The sequence below is a fragment of the Eumetopias jubatus genome, unplaced genomic scaffold (genome assembly GCF_037043125.1).
Source record: "Eumetopias jubatus isolate StellerSeaLion01/CBP00866 unplaced genomic scaffold, mEumJub1_p1.0 scaffold_1, whole genome shotgun sequence".
Lineage (NCBI taxonomy): Eukaryota > Metazoa > Chordata > Mammalia > Carnivora > Otariidae > Eumetopias > Eumetopias jubatus.
Window position 1 is genome coordinate 202,686,709 of NW_028274807.1, and position 20,975 is coordinate 202,707,683.

A 20,975-nucleotide genomic window follows, 5' to 3' on the forward strand; every position below is an offset into this window, starting at 1 on the left:
ATATACAAGCTGCTATATCCATACAATGGAATTCTACCTAGTAATGAAAATAAATGAACTGCTGACACAGGCAACAACATGGATGAACCTCAAGAACATTTTCTAGGGGTACCTGGGTGGCTCAGTCGGTTAAGCGTCCAACTCTTGATTTCAGCTCAGGTCATGATCTCAGGGTCGTGAGATCGAGACACACATCGCTGGGCATGGAGCCTGCTTAAGATTCTCTCTCTCCCTCTCCCACTGCCCCTGCCCCCCCCACCAAACAACCACAAAGGGGCCCCTGGGTGGCTCAGTCGGTTAAGCGTCTGCCTTCGGCTCAGGTCATGATCCCAGGGTCCTGGGATGGAACCCCGCATCAGGCTTCCTGCTCAGCGGGGAGCCTGCTTCTCCGTCTTCCTCTGCCACTCCCCCTGCTTGTGTTTGCCCTCTCTCTTTCTCTCTCTCTCTACCAAATATATAAAATATTTAAACAACAACAAACAGTTTCTAAGTGAGAAAAGGCAGACCCAAAGGACTCTATACTGTATAATTCCATTTATATGAAGTTCCAAGACCAGCAAAATGAATCTGGGGCAACAGAGCTCAGAACAGAGGGTACCTTTGGAGGAGGGTTTCTGGACTGGGAGGAAGACAAGAAGGAAGTTTCTGGGGTGTGGGATGTGGGAAACATCCACACTTTGACCTGGGTGGGGTTACACAGGTATGTGCATATGCAAAATTTCATTCACCTGTACGCTTAAGATGTACACCCTTTACTGTAGGAGTTGTTTCTCAATAAGAGAGGTAAAAGAAAAAAAAAATAGCAATGATTAGCAATTCCCTTCTCCAGAATGGAATTAATGGGTCAGCTTAGAGAGGGTTTTACCTCTTTCCGACTAAAAGAATATTTATAATAATTTTCTTTAACCAGTATATTAAAGAAATTCTTAAGGCCTGATCTCCAATGGTGAACAGTTTGATCCCTGAGACAGACTAAGTATTCTGCATTTGTTAACCTCACAACCTTACCCTATCAGGAGGCCAGGAAAGAAAAACTGTCTCCACTGAAGAGATAAAGATACTGAGGCCCAAGACGAGCTCAGAGAGCCAGTGGCTGAGTGAGGAACAGAATGTATAAAACTTGCTTCTTGTTCTGCTGTCTCAGAACTAATGACAGGCCCCCAAAACTCATCTTAGGAACAGACAGAACCAGGCAGAACATGAGGCACAAACAACTGTGTTTATCCAACTCTCTGTACCCAAATTCAAGGGAGATGAAGCTTGGCATGTGGCATCTCACCCGGGACACCACAAGGATCACAGAAAATCAGAGGGAGGCTGGTGTGATCCAAACAGCCCAGAGAAAAGAGCATCATCAGAAACACAACACTGTGTGGACTACATGATTAAGGATGCTAATACCAGTAAAAGCCAACAACATGGCTTCGTGTGGAGCAAGCAGCTGCCTTACAGAGGTCTTCTCTTAATAAAACCAGATGCAACCACAAATCAAGGTAGGAAACACAGTTTTCAACTGTTAGTTTCTTTTTTCTGTGAATGCCTCCCCCTCCCACCGTGCCATCATCCTGTTCCACTGACCCTACTCACCATGTCCATGATCAGATGTCCACAAAGAAAACACCTGTCAGCAGACTGCTGGAACCCAGAGTACTGCAGAGGAAGCAGAAAAGAAAGTTAAAGCCAGGCAGGACAGAGGACCCAGCATCCACTTGCTCACCAGTCACGAGGATGACAAGGAACTTGTCAGAAAGATGTGTCACTCTATACAGGAATCTGTCATTTCCCAGAGGACAACAACAGTTGTGTGATGAATCATGGCATATCTTCTGCCACAAAGCCATTACAGATACCAATACCACTCACCCTAACAACAGCTGCATCTGGGCATCCACAACATGCCAGGCTCTGTGTAAGAGGCTGTACATAGAGAGGCTTTAATCTCTAAGCCAGTGGTTCTCAAAGAGGAGTTCCCTGACACCACCTGGGAACTCGTAAGAAATGCAAATTCTTGGGCTCCACCCCAGACCTACTGAATTAGAAACTCTGGGAGGGGACCTGGTAACACATGTGTCTTCACAAGCCCATCAGGGGAGTCTGAGGCAAGTTGTATTCCTTAAAACAATTCTTTTTTTTTTTTTTAAGATTTTATTTTATTTTATTTTTTGAGAGAGCGAGCGAGCGAGCACGAGTGGGGGGAGGAGCAGAGGGAGAGGGAGAAGCAGACTCCCTGCTGAGCAAGGAACCCGATGGAAGGGCTCGATCCCAGGACCCTGGGATCATGACGTGAGCCAAAGGCAGACGCTTAACCGACTGAGCCACCCAGACGCCCCTCCTTAAAACAATTCTTAAAGCAAGGTATATATCATACCATTTCTCAGATGAAAACAAGGGAAACTCAGAGAGGATTAAATGACTTTCACAAGGTCACACAGCCTATAAGGGGCAAGGACAGGATTCAAATTTAAGTCTGGTTCTGCCAAAAAAGCCAATGGCTTTAGTTTCAGAGAAACTTGGTAAATATTCTCTATCTTACCTTACCAAAACACACACGCACACACGCACACACACAGGCACAGCTGGGGTCTTGAAAGAAATGGGAGACACTTTTCAGGAAAGCACACACAGAAAAGATACCACATGCTGGAAGATACTAGAAGTTTAGATATTACAAACACACATTATGGGGGGGGAACATGTAACGGAAAGGAAGGTTGGAAAAAAAGAAAAAGGGAACTTTCTGCAACCTCAAGGGTGACAGTTATTTTCAGGGTGAGCCAGCTGCACCCCCACACCTCAACCTCCCATGAGCCTGTGGGGCCGACCACCTGCTGGGAGCCAAGGCGGGGCACGGACTCAGACCTGGCCAATCAGAGCCCCACATTCCTCCAGCACCAAAGATTTTGCCCACAGGTGGGCATGTGACCCAACAGAGCCAATGAGACTGGAGGGGCAGGACAGGCTCTGTGGCTCATGGGCATGGAAGGCGGGAGGATGCGAACCCTGGAGCGCTGCCGCCCTGTGGCCACCAGGCAGTGCCTGAGAAGCGAGCTAACGCTGCTGAGGCAGGGCCCCAAACTGAAGACAAAACGACCCCGAGGCCACTGCTGAATGCGTTTCCTTTTTGCTTCCGCCAGTCTGGGTGTGCTTGTCTGGTACTGGCCAGCCCCGGTCACAGTGCATCAACCTCAAGCCATCTCCGGGTCCCCCGGCAACGCAGGCGCAGGTCATCTACCATTTACGGGGCGCCACTCCATGCTGGGCACTGGGTTAGGGTCTGAAGAGGTCAAGGCAAAGAAGCATGTTCTCCCCTCCCTAGGCGCTTACAGTCAGGTAAGGGAGAAAGGTTTGTGGGTGCCACCCTGCCAGCTGCTTCTTGCTCGGCCAGGGAAGCCCAGGTGTGGCGGCCCCACAGAGGAGGGGCGCTCACTGCAAGGGAGGGGGACAAGGCCGTCAGGTACCCGGGCAAAGAAAGGGAAGACACCCCAGCCATGAGGCACAAAGGCTTGAGGCTGTGCAGGGGTGCTAGCAAGCAGCAGAGCCAGAGAGGCGCAAGGCAGGCTCTGGAACACAGCTTCTGCGCATGCTCTGAACCCTAGAGACGTGGGGCCTGGGTGAGGGGGGTTGACACACGGGTAGCGTGGGAGCTAAGCTGGCCCAGGAAGGCCGGGGTGGCTCAAGGATCAATGCTCAGCCACGTTCTGGGAGCGGTGGGAAGGAGGAGGGGTCCACAGTTCTCAGGTAACATGAGGCTTCTGCTTCAGACAAGCGGCCTGTGAAGGGCTGGGGGACAGCCCAGGGCACCGTCCAATGGCCCGTGAGATGTCAGCAGCTGGCCTGAGGGGTGCGGACAGGGCTGGAGCTCAGGCCTGGGAGTCACTGGTACACAGATAAGACTCTGGAAGCACAAGAGGCTGGCTGCCCACGGAGAGCAGCCGGGATTTGAAGGAACGAAGGCCTGAACCCCAGTCCCGAGGTTGAAGAGGGAGGTGGGGTAGGCAGAAGCGGGCAGAACACAAGAGGACAGGCCAAGTGGCCCTCAAGTCCCTTCCGAGCACAAAGCTCTGCGGTTTGTCATTTGCTTCGGGAACAAGGGCCACCCGGTGCATCTACAGAAGGAAAGTGCAGACCCCCTTCTCCGGCCGCACTCGGCTCCCCGCCAGCACCGGGGATCACGGAGAGAAGCCACACTCCTCGGCCCCACAGGCCCCTGCTCCTGACTCTGGTCAGGACTGCGGGCAGGGGAGGTTTGGGTAACAAACTCACCAGGAAGTCTTCCTCACAAAACACTTTGCCGTTGACAAAATAAAAGGCTTTTCCTCTCAGCTTCCGGCCTAAGGAAAAAAAACACAAAGGCAGGGTGAAAAGAAGATGCTGTAGGCAGTGAAAAAGGGAGAAAAGGCAAGCAAAGTGTGTGTAAACAGAAACAAACATGCTAAAAATGCCAACTGTCACTAGGGGTGTGTGATTACGGAAAGCTGCTGGTGGCGCCTGGCGATGGGCAAGGCGGAGGCCGGGAGGCCGGGAGGCCGGGCCCCTGGTGGGTGCTGTGTGGCCCGGAACACCTGCACGGCCTTGGGAATCACCCTACGCCCACTTCTCCCGCTTCCTCTCCTCTGAGAAAGAAGCCAGCGAGCCATCTGGTGAGGGGATGGCAGAGGTACCCTCAGGGGGGGTACAGGGCAACAGTCTGTTGTTGGGAAGCTGTTTCCCACAGGTGTTTGGGATGTTACCTTTGACCTGTTCTCCAGGGGACACTGGTGACAGTCTATCAGGAAAGTCCTATAAAATTGGTCTTTATTTTTCTTATTTTCATGTCTCTCTTCATCTTGACTATATAGAAACTACACGCTGTTGGACGGATAATGATTTTTCTTGTTTTCTCCTGATCTAAATGGGGTTGAGGAAGGGTGGGGAAAAATTCAAAGCACCCCAGCTGCTTAGGTGTAACTTCAGTTTCCATAAAGCTAGGACACTGACAAGAACAGCATACTTTATCAATGTCCTTGATCCCTTATGAAAAAATACAGAGGGTCGCATGATCGAGGTTAAGCAGGAGCATCTTTGTAGGGGACCCTGGGTCCATGACCCCACAGCATTCCCAGATCTGAGAACACTTCTAGCACCAGGCACAACACGTACGCAATGGACCGTGGAAGTTTCCAAAACTGAATGTATTCTGAACTCTAGTGGAATCACTAGACCCTTGGAGCCAGGGTCCACGACATGAAACCAAACTCACCAATGTCACAAACGCTAACGGTGCTCGAGACAGAGAAACCCCCTTGATAAACACGGAGTGCCTCGCCCGGGACCCTCCCCCCCCCCAGAGCAGCCAAAGAGCACAAGGCGACAAGAGAAAAGCCTGGTGACACAGACCTGTTGGAGCTTAGAGAGGGCCTGGAAAGTATCGAGGCAGAGGAAAAGCCACAAAAAAAGGGAAAGAAGTTTAACTACAAAAGCAAAAAGCTCCAGATGGATTAAAGACCTCCGAGTGAAAAACAAAAGTTATCCTGAGAAAATGTGAGCAGGTGTCTTTGACTTGGGCATGGCAAAGGATTTCTCTGGTGAGATATAAAAGGCCCACCTTACAAAGGTAAAGGCTGATCGCTAGGACACCAAAACTCCAAACTTCTGCTCAACCTAAAACAACATATACAAAGTTCAAAAGACAAAGCTGTTGAAAAGCCAATCCGCTCTGAGCAGGTCAGGGGCTGGCAGACTGGAGGCCGTATGCAGAGAACACGGAGAGGGAGGAGGCAGAAGCACGGAAGGACGATGGCTCTGGGGCTGACCGTGCACGGTCCTGCCCCTGCACCCCCTCCCCAGGAAGGCCCTGCCCTCCTCCTGGCCAGCCCGGACCCTTCTTGGTGAACTGCCTGTTGCTGCGAGACCCACAGCTGTCTCTGTGTCTCCCCAACCCTCTGATCGGTTCCGACGGAACTTTTTAATACTCTGAATATATACTGCACTCCTTGAGGACAGAATGTGACCTCACCTCCGTCTCCTAGGAGGTGGGCTCGCCAGTGGTCTAACTGAAGAAATAAAGGGAAAGGCTGACCAGGGACCAGAAGATGGCGACATATACATATGACATATACATATAACAAGGCAGAAGTATCTGAAACATAAAGAACAGCAACCACCCATCCGACGAAGATAAAGTGAGCAAAGGATAAGAAGCTGAGAACGCAGGGCGCCTGGGTGGCTCAGTTGGTTAAGCGACTGCCTTCGGCTCAGGTCATGATCCCAGGGTCCCGGGATCGAGCCCCACATCGGGCTCCCTGCTCAGCAGGGAGTCTGCTTCTCCCTCTGACTCTACCCCCTCTTGGGCTCTCTCCCTCACTCTCTCTCTCTCTCTCAAATAAATAAATAAAATCTTAAAAAAAAGAAGCTGAGAATGCAAAGAGAAAATCTGTTAAACTCTAGGCAGTAACCACTTTAAAAGATGTTCAACCCCACCAGCAATCAGGACATGCAAATTAAAACCACAAGGAGATGCTATCTCACTCCCAGGTGAGCTAAAATCACTAAGCCTGACAGTACCATGTCTTGGTGAAGGTGTGGGACAGAGGAAGTCTTTCCCGCTGCTGGCGGCAGTGTCAATTGGCATGAGCACCCTGGGAAGAATTTGGCAAGAGCCCAGAGAGCTGAAAATCCACATGACCCACCAAGTACTCCTACGGATGCCCTTTGAGAGAGGATCTCCTAATGTGCAGAAGGAGAAGCATGTACAAAGTGTTCACTGCAGCATTGCAAAGAAAACCTAGATACCCAGAAGCATCTTCAGTGCTCTTCAATATAGAAAAATTGATAAATACATTGAGGAAGAATTTGGAGTCATAGTCAATGGATGCAATACTACACAGCAGTCAAAATGCATGAACTAGATTTGTATATATCATTATGAATTGAACTGAACACACTGCTGTGCAAATAAGGAAAATTGCTCAATGATATATATGAGTTATGTGTAGTATCTGTATAAGTTAAAGCACGAACGAACACATATGCACACACAAACTAGTACTGTATGTTGTTTATGATACTTGCATATGTGATAACACAAGAAAAACGGACTGGAAGGATCCATACGCTCGATCCACGACAGCAGCGGTCCTGGGGAAGGGGGAAATGGAATATGGGAAGGGGAACCAGGACGATTCCAATTTATCTGTAACATTCTACTTCCTTTATCAGAAATAAGTCAAAAGGACAACATATAAATGTCCGTGCATTCTAGGTGGCAGGTAAACAAAGGTTATTTCCTACTGTACTTTGCTGTAGTTTGAAACTATACACAAAAACACACACACATTCTATAGGTGAAATACTATAAGCCAAAGACAAATGCCAAACCAGAGAAAACATCCGCACTACAGGACAAAAAACAACTTAACCTACCCCAATATGCAAATAACTCAATTAACAGTCTGATATAGAAAAATAGGCAAAAAGGGGCGCCTGGGGGGCTCAGTCAGTTAAGCGTCTATCTCGGGCTCAGGTCATGATCCCAGGGTCCTGGGATTGAGCCCCGCATCGAGCCCCATGTCCAGCTCCCTGCTCAGTGGGTAGTCCACTTGTCCCTCTCCTTCTGCCTCTCCTTCCCCCTGCTCGTGCTCACTCTCTCTTTCAAATAAATAAATAAAATCTTTAAAAAAAAAAAGGAAAATAAGCAAAGAATGGGGAAAACAAAATAAATGATAAAGTATGAATGAGCAACAAATATAAAAGAAAATTTTTAACTTCTCTCATGATTAAAAAAGTTGCAAATTAAAATAATATACCATCCTCTGTCAGACTGGCAAAGGTTAAAAATACCACTGAGTGCTAGTAATCACACTGAAGACACTCTTCACTCTGTGAGGGATAGTAGAAATTGGAACAAGCTTATAAGAGAAAATTTGGTATCAATATCAATGGGATTTAGAAAATTCAGATTATTTTGACTCAAAAATTCTACTACAAGAATTTATCCTAAGGAAATAATCAGAGTTGGACTTATTTAAAGGATCTTCATCCCAACATTATTTAACACAGCTGAGGGGCACCTGGGTGGCTCAGGTGATTAAGCATCAAACTCTTGAATTCGGCTCAGGTCACGATCTCAGGGTCATGAGATCGAGCCCCACATCAGGCTCCACCCTCAACGGGGAGTCTGCTTGAGATCCTCTCTCTCCCCCTCCCTTTACTTGTGTGTGCACACTCTCTCTAAATAAAATCTTCAAAAAACATTTAAAAAATTAAAAAATAAAATAACTTTAAAATGAGCATTAAGCAAATATCTAATTCCTATTCATTATAGCATTTATACTATTATGAGGCCATTTAAAAAGATTGTTTTCAAAAACAGACTTGATGACACAGAGAGATATTTAAAATACTTTAAAAGGTGGTATAAAAGCATTTGTTTGTGTGTGTGTAACAGACACCTATATGATCACAAAATTATGTGTATGTTCATACACACTAAATGTATACCAAGTGTTAATAGTCATTATCTCCGAGTATAGAAAATGGGTGATTTTTAGTTTTTTTTCTTCCTGCAATGACTATATATTATTTCCATAGCCTGAAACAAATTATAATAGGGTGAGGGAGTGTGGAAAGAGCAATGGGGCATATGCTAGAAGGCTGCAATGCAAGTCTTTAGCTCTCCAAACCCTCTCTCCTGTCCTCCCCTCAAAGTTAGTTACACTCACTTCTGGAAGGTTCTAGAACCTTCGCAAGCATTTCCTGACTCTGGGAAACTAGGGTAACAAGAAGGAGCACTTATAACTAAATGATTTCAGGGTCCCCTAGCAGAACCCGCCTTTACAGCCATGGAAGTTCATTTATAATTCTCTCACTTAGTTGGAACTTTCCCCTCTATAAAAATATTCAAGAGGACTCACAAAGGAAAATGAGAACTAACTAGAATAGCCTCTCGCCACTTTTTGTCCCCATCAGGACCCTGGGTGGGAGCCTCCAGTCCCTCCCTGGGCAGCCCCAGCGACAGGAAGGACACAAATAGCCCACCACGAAGGAAAACGATGCCCACACTGTCTGACCACAAGGAAAACCCAAGTCCAGCCTGGGAGTGGTGCTGGCCTGTTTTGCTGCTCCCAGTTCCGAGAGGAAAGGAGGCGAGGCTGCAGGTCCCACAGTGGCCACTGGAGAGAGCGAGGGGGCCGTCTGGAAACAGCAAAGGACTTCCTAGACAGAGATGAGGCTTCTGAGCCAATGCAGAGAACACCGAGCTCTGGTTCCAGGAATGGGGTCCGGGAAGTTCTAAGGAATCTGAGCTGGGAATTAACTTCCTGTTTTAATAGAGGGTATATTACCTCTGTTCCAGAAATCACAGAGGAGGATTATTAAACACGCCTGAGCGCCGAGTGCTCTAGTGTTCTAAGAAACACAAATGAGAGCTTTTGCACTTGTAACATCAACAAAGATTTTTTAAAGGATCACAGTCATTTATGGCTGCCGTTCTGGCATATTTCTGCAAGCTACTGATGAGAGTGTAAAATGATAAACTCTCCCCGGAGAGGAAACTTCAAAAATGTTTCTCTCTGACTGGGTGCAGGTGTTCTCTGGGACTTAGCTTAAGGAAAGAATCAGAAATGTGAATAAATATTTACTTAGGTCCACACTGGAAGCCTTAGGAGAAATGATTACAGAAAACAGAGAGTGTCTAAATGATGAAATATTAAGTGGCCGTTTAAAGTACCATTCAAATAGGTGTTTTACTGGGACTGGAGAATGCTTATTATACTATAGAAGGTTACTCAAAATACGTTAGTCAATGAAAAATGCAAGCTGGACAACTGTACAATTCCATTTCAGTAACTTACACACATACACACATACACACTGATATACAAAGGAGAGAAAACCCTGGAATGCTGCATGCTGCAACCAACAGTGCTTGGTACTGGTAGATGGTATTTTACCAGGAAACTGCACTGTCAGTAGTGTTATTTAAACTTATCTAGCACTGTGTAGCACTGGTGGGTTGTATTAAAGGGAATTCCTCTTACTACTTCATCCATTTCAATATTTGACACTTTTTCTACTATTAGGGACACCTGTACATGGTATTAGAATTTCACTTTTTGCTTTCATACACTTGTATTAATTTTTTCTAGAATTATAGATTTAATCATTTGAAAAACAATGCTTTTGTTTTTTTTAAAGACCTTAATTCATTGATTTATTTTGAGAGAGAGGGCGCGCATGAGGGCAGGGAGGAGCAGAGGGGGAGGGAGAGGGAGGAAGGGAAAGAATCTCAAGAAGACTCGGTACTGAGCATAGAGCCCCATGTGGGGCTCTCCGTGGGGCTTGATCCCACGACCCCAGAGACCAAGATCCAAATGGAAACCAAGAGTCAGAGGCTCAACCGACTGAGCCACCTGGGTGCCCTTAGTTTTGTTTGTTTGTTTGTTTGTTTTAAGTAGGCTCCATGCCCAATGTGGGGCTTGAATTCACCACCCTGAGATTAAGAGTCATAGGCTCTACCGACTGAGCCAGCCAAGTGCCCCCAATACTTTAATTTTTAAAAGAAAACCCTTGGGCGCCTGGGTGGCTCAGTTGGTTAAGCGACTGCCTTCGGCTCAGGTCATGATCCTGGAGTCCCGGGATCGAGTCCCGGATCAGGCTCCCTGCTCAGCGGGGAGTCAGCTTCTCCCTCTGACCCTCTTCCCTCTCATGCTCTCTATCTCTCATTCTCTCTCTCTCAAATAAATAAAATCTTTAAAAAAAAAAGAAAACCCTTATGTAATAATATGAAAAGTAATAAAGCAAGATCTAAAAACTGTGTATTTCAACTATGTAAAGAAGAAATTCAAAGAAAAAGGACTGGAAAAAAAAAAATCTGCCCAAGAGTGATAGTGCCTCTGGTGGACATATCTGGTATCTGCAGACTGTGGAGAGGGGGCCTTGTTTGCTAATTGCGTGCTTCTTGATTCTTTCCTACACTTCCCCAAACTTTTACTAATGCGCAGGTAGGACTTTAATCGTCCTCTAAAAAACTTCCCAGCTGGCTAGACAAATCCTGTTGCTGCTGGTCCCCAGAGCTGAGAAGTCCCATGTCCAGACCCCGAAGGCCAAGGGAAGGACGTAAAGGTTGCATCTGCTTTTCTTCTATTCCAAATAATAATATAATAATGATAATAATAATAAAGGACACCCCCATAGGGAAAGAGTGGGGCCTTAAGTGTGCTCGGAAGGACTCCAACTCCACCTTTTACCTCAGTTTTAAAAGACCAACTAAGTTGAGAAACTAGATCCCACACCAAATTTAGTTTGTATTTTATCAGTAGGAGAAAAAAATAAAACCCTAACATCTGTTGATTGCCTTGTGGGTTTCAAGTACCGTGTTTACAACTTCCATGTATTAACAAGTCTAAAAACGTTTCATGTTGCCGCACATTACCACACGTTACTGCACCATCATCCCTCCCCTCCAGCTTTGTCCCACCCCACGTCCACGTTCATTAGTCAATGAAAAATGCAAGCTGGACAACTGTACAAGTGCACAGAACACTCCCTGTCGCTCACTGTAGGTTTTTGGTTTCAGCAAGTGTGGAAACCGTTCACCATAGAATGAGGTAGAAATAAAACCCATCACGTGTCAATATCACGGAGCAGTGCACAGATGTAAGAATTAATTATCCCTGGGAATTGCTGGAAAGGACACCCCAGGACTGCTCCCACTTTCTGGGTTTCCTTTTCTCTTCATAAAAACATGATACTGATGGGAAGGATGTCACCTCCGTTTCGTACATTCTGAGGCTCAGAGTAGTAGGTGGGCAGGATGGGAACCCAGGTTTGTCTGACCCTGAAGCACATGCTTGTCCCACTGTGCCACGAGACTGCCTGCACGATTAAATGCCTGGGAGTGCACACCTACACGTGGAATCCACTTATTCTCTTCCTACCAGGGAACGGAGAAAGGAATTTTCATTTTTTAATGTTTATTTATTTAAGCAATCTCTACACCCAGTGCGGGGCTCGAACTCAACGACCCCGAGATCAAGAGCTGCACGTCCTACTGACTGAACCAGCCAGGCACCCGGAGGCTTCTCGTCTTCAAAAGCAGGAAGGCAGAGGGCAAGTACTCTTGAGGCTGAATCACTCCAGATCTGGCCAATGACACAGACACCAGCTAACCTGGAAATTCCTGGAATCACTTGCCACCGTCCATGCAGGTGGCAGGATCCAGAACCCGGAATGCTCCTCACTGACACACACGCTAGAGCAGCCAACCACCACTAGGTGGCACCAAACCACAGCCCGGACCAGGACAGCTTGGAGCTGCACAACCCACTGAGAAAGCCAGGCGGCAGGGGAGGCGGCGGCTGGCTTGGGTCCCGTCACTCACTAAACCTGCGACCCTCGCATCTGAGGCACTTTAATGCCCACCTACCACGTTACACAAAAGCTAAATCCGTTAGGCACACTTGCCCACGGTGGCTAAGAGTTGGGATTTGAACCCAGCTCTCTGGCACGAACTCAGCACTCTTCCCACCACGCGATACCCTCTTTGTCCCCCAAGGAGTAGTTCTCAGTCCAGGGGTGGGGGGAGGAGAAGGATTTCCTGGCCTTGCCCATCAAACCTCTTCCCCACTCTTCAGAACCACCTGGTGGGTTTGTTAAGCACAGACTGCTGAGCTCACACCCACCCCCCAACACTGATCTAGAAGGTCTGGGAGGGGCCTGAGACGCTGCCCTCCCCAGGTGATGCTCAAGGGGCTGGTCCAGGGACCACACTAAGACAGGTGATGCCTCAGGCCAGTCTCTGAACCAGCATTTCCCCTTGCCGAGATTCGTCTTGGTCAAAGAAAAATGTGAAGATCTAGACCATCCCTGAACAATGAGAGACCAACACAACTGTGCGGGGGCGGGGGGGGGGGACAGGTCAGTGACCCATCTTTCTCATTCAGTCTGAGGATCCTCCTGCTTCTGGCAGAGGAATTCCTCCCACCAGGAAACACCTAGTGATGTGCACACCAAAAATATACCAAAGAAACAGTTTTCCCAGAGCTTTAGAGTAGTCAAAGGTGCTCCTTCTTTTCCAATTGTAACAAGTTTAGAAAATATTGACTAATAAATGTACAGACTTGTCAAAAGGTCACTTCCCATTGACAGTGAACGGATATTTTATATTTGCCTTCGGGGGCCCCTTCTGTTGAAAAGAAAACTCTGGATGAAGCCAGTGTAGCTCGATGAAGGAAAGTGTGACCACAATCACAGATGTCACCAAGAGAGGTTGGCCAAGTAACCTGACAAATAAACGTGCCATACTCACCATTCTCCTTTCCCTCCAGAAACAGAAATGACTTGTCTATTCTGGAAAAGTAATTGGCCCTGAGCTCTAAGACTTCATCACAAATTTCAGTGTCCAAAATACCTCCCTGAAAAGTAAAAAAGGGAAGGTTTTCCTAGCCACAAGAGGAGTTCCCGAAAAAAGGAAGTAAAAATGAGCAACTGTTTAGATTTTGTTGTTATTGTACTGGCCCAAGAGGGTAACTTCTACCAGTGCTGTCCACTGGTTACCAGCCATCTGTGGCTCTTCATATGTAAATCTAAGTCAATTAAAATTTTAAAAACATGGGGCGCCTGGGTGGCTCAGTCAGTTAAGCACCTGCCTTTGGCTCAGGTCAGGATCCCAGGGTGCTGGGATCCAGGCCCGCATTGCATTGGGTTCCCTACTCAGCAGGGAGCCTGCTTCTCCCTCTCCCGCTCCTCCTGCTTGTGCTCTCTCTCTAATAAATAAAATCTTTAAAAAAAAATTTTTTTAATGGTTACAATTCAGTTCAAGTACTTGAACGAGAACATTTCAAGTATCCGATGGCCACTTGTGATGAAGGCAAGCTATGCACCATTTGCTTTATCACACCGAATTCCACCTGATCTACTTCTTCAAACAGCTCCTTCCAGAAGAGGCTAACTCTTAAAATGAACCGCTAATACAAAGCAACAGAAAAACCAACCAAATTGGTTCCGTACAAATGAAACAATCAACCTGGATTTCCCAGGCTGGTGCAGCCTCAACGCGCCGAGGAACAAGGCAGAAAGTGGAAAATAGAAAAGCAACCAGGGTCAGGTCCTGGGCTTCGCCACTTCCCAGAAACGAGAGGTTGGCTGATCACCTGACCCTGTGGGTTCCTTGGTAGAGGGTGCTGTGGAGAGGACAAAACTGGGGGTCCCAGCGGGGAGCCCAATGTGGTGCTGGCTCATATTAAGTGTTAGCATAAGTCATGGCTGCCAGGATCCTGTCAATGACCTTCAGTTTCCTCAGCAGAAACCTGCGTGAGCTCCCACCTCCCATCCTCCCAAACCCTCCAGGTCACTCCTTCCTTCTCAGTTTACCTGCGGTAAAGGGCTGGGTTTTTGCTTTGTTTTTCATTTCCATCTGTCAGACTTATTTTCTTGGAAAATACAATAATGTGGGAAAATGAAACATACAATCCAAGCTGCGATCTATGAAACATACAGTCCAAGCTACAATCTACTCTGTCAAATTGTTGTGAATGTTCCTCAACGGTCTTAATTTCCTTTCTCCTCACTGACCAGCACCATCAGGAACCGCACCACGAGTAGCCCCACTCCACACTCCAGTTCTCTTCTCACTGGCTGCTCCCAAGTCTTTTTATTTGCTTACAGTTTTACAAATCCATTCTCTTTTTGTTTTCCATTCCTACTACTCCAGACCATTATCACCTGGATCAGAGAAGAGACTGCTGCACGGAGAAAGAAAGCCTGGAGACCTGCAGAGGGGCTCCTTTGAGTATTCAGCAGGGCTCGGATCAGTATGTGCCTGTGAAGAGACTAATGAAGCCCAGAGGAAAAAGTCATCCACAAGGGCCAAAAACAGTGCCTATTCCCAACAGCCAGGGTGGGAAAACTCATAATGCACAGGGTTCTGCTCAAGAAGGTTTTACCCTGGATGAAGAGTAATTGACCCTAGACTGAGCTCTGCTCTGAAAAAAATCACTGTCTCCAAATAACCTACCTGCATCCTGGGACAAAGCTCAAGAAGATTTAAAGGAATACAAAGATATCCAGGACTCAATGAAGTGAAATCACAATGTCTGGCACCTAATCAAAGATTACCAGGCATGCAAAAAGGCAGGAAAAGAAGACCCATAATGAAGAAAATAGTCAATCTATGGAAATCAAGCCAGATCTGACACAAATCTTAGAATCAGAAGGAAAAGAGATACAAGTTATTGTTACTGTATTCCATATGTCCAAAACGTTAAAAGAAGATCTTTTAAAGTGCCAAAATTGAACAGCTAGAGACAAAAATTAGAGTATCGGGGATGAAAAATACACCGGACGGGATTAGGAGATTGCACACTGCAGAGAAAAGATTAGTGGAGGTAAAGGCATAATAATAAAAACTGGCCACTCAAAGGCCAAAGTGAAACAGAGAGGAAAATAATTTTAAGCATAAAAAGAACATAAGGGAGTAGTGAGGTGACTTCAGTTAGTTAAGATTTAATTTAAAGGATAATTTGTTAAATGTAACAAAGAGGCAATAAAGGGGGTAGCAAAGCCCCTGAGGGAGAGGGGAGGGGGTACGGGCGAAGCAAAAAAAAAAAAAAATGTGAGGGCATAGTGGCCAGAAACATTCCGAATTTGACAAAGACTACAAACTCCTAAAATCTCAACAAAACCTAAGCATCGGAAACATAAAAAGGACTCCAAGAGATAGCATAATCAAATTTCTCAACATCAGTGACAGAGAGAAAACTTAAAAGCAGCCAGAGAAAAAGGACATGTTACCCACAGAGAAAAAGAGAGAGTACATCAGATTTCTGATGGAAAACAATGGAACTACATCTTTAGAAAAGTGAAAGAAAAAACTATCCACCTAAAATTCTCTAGCTCTATAAAAATATCATTTAAAAAAAAAGATTTATTTATTTATTTGAGAGAGAGAGAAAGCATGAGCGGGGGGAGGAGGGGTGGGGGGAGGGGGGAGCGAGAGAGAATCTCAAGCAGACTCCATGTTGAGGGCAGAGCCCGATGTGGGGCTCGATCCCATGCCCCATGAGATCATGACCTGAGCCGAAACCAAGAGTCAGACGCTTAACCAACTGCGCCACTCAGGTGCCCCCACAAAATATCTTTTAAACCCAAAAGTGAAATAAAGATGAATTCAGACATACAAAAGCTAAAAGGATTCATCACCAGCAGATCTGCACTATAAAAAAAAGTTGAGGAAGGCCTCTAAGCAGAAGGAAAATGGTACCAGATGAAAATCTGGATCTAAACAAAGAAATGAAGAAGACCAGAAATAGCAACTGCATGGATAAATGAGATTTTTTTCTTATTAGTTAAATCTCTTTAAAAGATAATTGACTAGAGCAATGGAAAAAAATTGAGAGACCAGAAACAAACCCTAACATTTAGGGTCAATTAATTTTCAACACATTTGCCAAGACAATCCAATGGAGAAAGAACAGTCTTTACAACAAATGGTGCTGGGAAAACTTCATATCCACGTGCAAAAGAAAGAAGTTGGACCCCTACCTCAAACTATATAAAAACCCACTCAAAATGGATCAAAGACCTCAACTTAAGAGCTAAGACTGTAACATTCAGAAGAAAATATGGGCATGAGTCTTTGTGACCTTGGGTTGGCAATGTTTTCTCTCTTTTTTTTAAGATCTTATTTATTTGACAGAGAGAGAGAGAGAGAGAGAGAAAGCATAAGCAGGGGGAGCGCAGGCAGAGGCAGAGGGAGAAGCAGGCTCTCCGCAGAGCAGGGAGCCCCATGTGGGGCTCAATCCCAGGACCCTGGGATCATGACCTGAGCCAAAAGCAGTCTCTTAATCAACTGAGCCACCCAGGTGTCCCTGGCAATGTTTTCCTATACAAAGCACCAAAAACACAAGAAATAAAAGAAAAAAATAGATAAATTAGATCGCAGGAAAGTGAAATGACCGTCCATAGAAGGAGAGAAAATATTTGCAAATCATGTATCGGAGACTCATAGGTAAAACATATAAAAATCTATTAAAACTCAGTAGTAAAAAGATTTTAAAAACCCAATAAAAAATGGGTAAAGGATCTGAATACACATTTCTCCAAATAAGACGTGCAAATAAGCCCATAAAAGATGTTCAACATCATTAGCCATCAGGGAAATGCAAACCAAAACCACATTGAGATTCAACTTCACACCCATTAGGATGGTCAGAATCAAAAGGTCAGATAATCACGAGTGTTGGCAAGGGTGTGGGATCCTGACAGCCTCACACACTGCTGGTAGGAATGTAAAATGCTGTAGCCACTTGGCAAAACAGTTTCTCAAAAAGTTAAACACAGAGGTACCGAGCAATTCCACTCTTAGATATATACACAAAAAGATGAAAACGTGTGTCCACACAAAAGCATATCCAGTTGACCCTTGAACGACATGGAGGTTAGGGGTGCTGACCCCCCCATGCAGTCAGAAATCCACATATAACTTTTGACTCCCCCAAAACTTAACTACAGACAGCCGCCTAATGTTGACCTTCTGAAAGTCTTACCAATAATGCCAACAGTCGATGAACAAGTATTTTGTATGTTATATGTATACACGGCACTCTAACAACAAAGTAAGCAACAGGAAAGATTATTAAGGAAGACACATTTACAATACTGTGTTGTAAAAAAATCCACATATAAGTAGACTTTGAAGTCCAAACCCACATTGTACAAGGATCGACTGTACAAGAATGTTCATAGCAGTATTATTTATAATAGCCAAAAAGTAGAAACAAGTGTCTATCAACTGATAGATGGGTAGATAAAATGTGGTATATCCAGACAATGGAATATTATTCAGCCATAAAAAAGATCGAAGTTCCGACATGTGCTCCAACATGGATGAACCTGGAGCGCCTTACGCTAAGTGAAAGGAGCCAGTTAGAATAGACCACATATTATAGGATTCCATTTCTATGAAACCTCCAGAATAGGCAAATCTATGGGAGTAGAAAGTAGATCAGTGGTTGCTTAGGGCTGGGGGAAGAGGGGCAGAATGGGGAGCGACGGCTAAACAGTACATACGGGGAATGCCCAGCACTACCCACAAAGTACTGAAAGGCGGCAGGGGGTAAATCAAGATCAACTGAACACTATCCCCATTCTCCCAAAACTGACCATCTAGGGGGAGATACAGACCCCTAGATGGGCTTCAATCTAACCCATAACTTCAACACCACAGGACGAGTGAGAGAACAAGATGTCCGTGAGACCAGAGGAGCCAAAAGAGAGCCCTTGAGGGGGGACAGCACCTCACAGGGTGGTATTCGCCTGGGTGGAGATGAAGTGCGAGGGGGACAGGCACAGGAAGGGGCAGGTGGTGTCCGGTAGGGCCAGGGGACTCTGTGGGATGGCAGGTGAGGAGACATTGGCAGGACAGGAGACAGGCAAGGAGCTGGAACCGGGTTAAGAGATGCTTTCAATGCTAAGTGAAGGACTGAGTGGATGGAGGTGGCGGGACAGTGAACAGGACCCAGGACGGTTGGGAGGCATCAGCAGTGATTCACAGAAGGAACGGAGAGGGTCTCCCCACTTCCCCGCATGCCGGGACCCAGCCACGGTGGCCACTGTAGGGGCAGCTGCTGGTGTGAAGGGGTGCCGCTGTCCCCACAGCCCTGGTCACGGGGAAGCCTGCGTCTCTGCCCCGGCGTGGCATTGGCCGGATTCCCGGGCTGCTCAGTGCCCTGGAGGTGCATCTGGTCCTTGAAAACCCGGCCACAGCACCGCCGCCCGGCCTCAGCATCGCCGCCCGGCCACAGCATCGCCGCCCGGCCACAGGATCGCCGCCCGGCCACAGCATCGCCGCCCGGCCACAGCACCGCCGCCCGGCCTCAGCACCGCCGCCCGGCCTCAGCACCGCCGCCCGGCCACAGCATCGCCGCCCGGCCTCAGCATCGCTGCCCGGCCTCAGCGTATTCTCAGAGCAGAGCCTGGGAGCCCACGTGGTAAGGGTTCTCTCCCCCTTTTAACTCAACTAGCAGGAAGGCTGTGCTGACGTTGAGTCATCAAGTCAACAGGATCTTATGCAGCATCTGGTTTTGAAGACGGTGGAGCCACGAGGGAGCAGGCATAGGATGTGCTTCTAAATGGAACAGGCTGGGCAGCAAGGTGAGCACACATGAAGACAGGGACAATGGCAGGCACCGCTCCCAGGCACAGCAGACACCTTTTGGTCTTGGTTTGGGTATTGGGTTACGGGGAGTTTTCTTCTCCTGTATGTATTTTTTTTTTTTTTTTACAGTGGGACTCCATTGCCTTTGTGATGTAGAAAGTATGAAAATGGTAAACTTCACTGACCATTTCTTCTTAATAAGTGAACTCTGGTTTAGGAACTAGAAACTTTCCCTGCACCATGCAATATGGTAGCCCGTAGCCACGGGTGGCTATGTACATTTAAACTTTTTTTTTTTGAGATTTTATTTATTTATTTGAGAGAGAGAGAGAATGAGAGATAGAAAGCACGAGAGGGAAGAGGGTCAGAGGGAGAAGCAGACTCCCCGCCGAGCAGGAAGCCCGATGCGGGACTCGATCCCGGGACTCCAGGATCATGACCTGAGCCGAAGGCAGTCGCTCAACCAACTGAGCCACCCAGCCCTAAACTTTATTTTTTTTAAAGATTTTATTTATTGTGCTCCCTTCGGCAGCACATATACTAAAGATTTTATTTATTTATTTATTTGGGAGAGAGCACGAGTGGGGGCGGGGTGGGGGAGAGGGAGAAGCAGGTTCCCCGCTGAGCAGGGAGCCTGATGTGGGACTCGATCCCAGGACCCTTGGGGGTCATGACCTGAGATGGAGGCAGATGCTTAAGCAACTGAGCCACCCAGGCGCCCCTACATTTAAACGTCAATTAAGATGAAATACAATGTTCAATTCCTCAGTCTCATTAGCCACACTTCAAGTGCTCCAAAGCCACGTGTGGCCACTGGCTGCCACACCAGGTGCTTCAAGTCTGGAGTTGAGGAAACAGGGAGCTGGAGGCCAAAGGAAGGCAAAGGGGGGCAGGCGGTGAGGCAAACCGCAGGGCCACAGACATGTTCCCAGGGGGCCGCATCAGACCCACATCACACATGTGCACCTGCACGGACCCTGCTTCCTGAAATCTGTGGAGCAGAGGGGGCTGCTCGTGATTGTGACTGACCTACAGTAAACGGTGAGAACCACCAGTGTGGTGGCAACAACACACACCCGGCCCCCGGCCCCCATGCACCAGCTGTCAACCGCTCTGAAACTCCACTTCCTCTTGTGTAAAGGAGCGTGGGGGGTTGGGAGGCAAATGAGGGGCCTCGAGAAGACAGAGCAAATACTCCACAAACAGTGGCTTGTGTTCCAGCCTGCGTCAGGGGCACAGAGGCACCATGGGTTCCACGATGGAAACAAAGGAAATCGTCAGTGAGGGAACACGAGGGAGACAGGAAGGCGGGAGGGAAGAGAACATAGTGCAGAAAGAAGATGAATGGGGCCAGGTGAGTCAGGGGTCTGCAGAGGGACAGACCGGTAGGGTGTGTGCATGCACACAGACTCGTATGTGTGTATGGGTGTGTGTGCACGAGTGCATGTGAGTGTTGTACGTGCACGAGTGCGTGCGTGCCGAGTGTTGTGCATGCATGAGTATGTATGAGTGTGTGTGTGCATGTGTGCATTTGTGCGTGCACGAGTGTGTGCATGCGTGTGAGTGCGTGTGTGTGCGCACGCACATGCACCTTTGTGTGTTTGTGTGTGTATAGACAGGAATAGATTTATCAAAAGGAATTGGCTCATGTGATTATGGAAGCTGACAAGTGCCAAGATCAGCAGAAAGCAAGGTGGAGGCCCAGGAAGAGCTGATGGTGTGGTTCCAGGCCAAAAGCAGGGAAAAATCGATGTCCCTGCTCAAGGCAGTCAGGCAGGAGGAAGTTCCCTTACTGGTGGGAGGGTCAGCTTTTTTGTTCTATCCAGGCCTTCAACTGATTGGG

The 20,975-nt window shown here is 47.1% G+C and overlaps 1 protein-coding gene across 2 annotated transcripts in view; it reads right to left on the bottom strand.

Annotated features, from left to right (window-relative positions):
- The window catches only part of LIMD1 (LIM domain containing 1), a 65,745-nt gene that overhangs the window by 7,682 nt on the left and 37,088 nt on the right, over window positions 1–20,975 (bottom strand). For both annotated transcript variants that reach the window (XM_028087047.2, XM_028087046.2), the window contains exons 3-4: window positions 4,264–4,331; window positions 1,588–1,650 (exon numbers count right to left, since the gene is read on the bottom strand). In XM_028087047.2, the coding sequence (XP_027942848.2) occupies window positions 1,588–1,650; window positions 4,264–4,331 (131 nt within the window). The remainder of the gene's footprint in view (window positions 1–1,587; window positions 1,651–4,263; window positions 4,332–20,975) is intronic.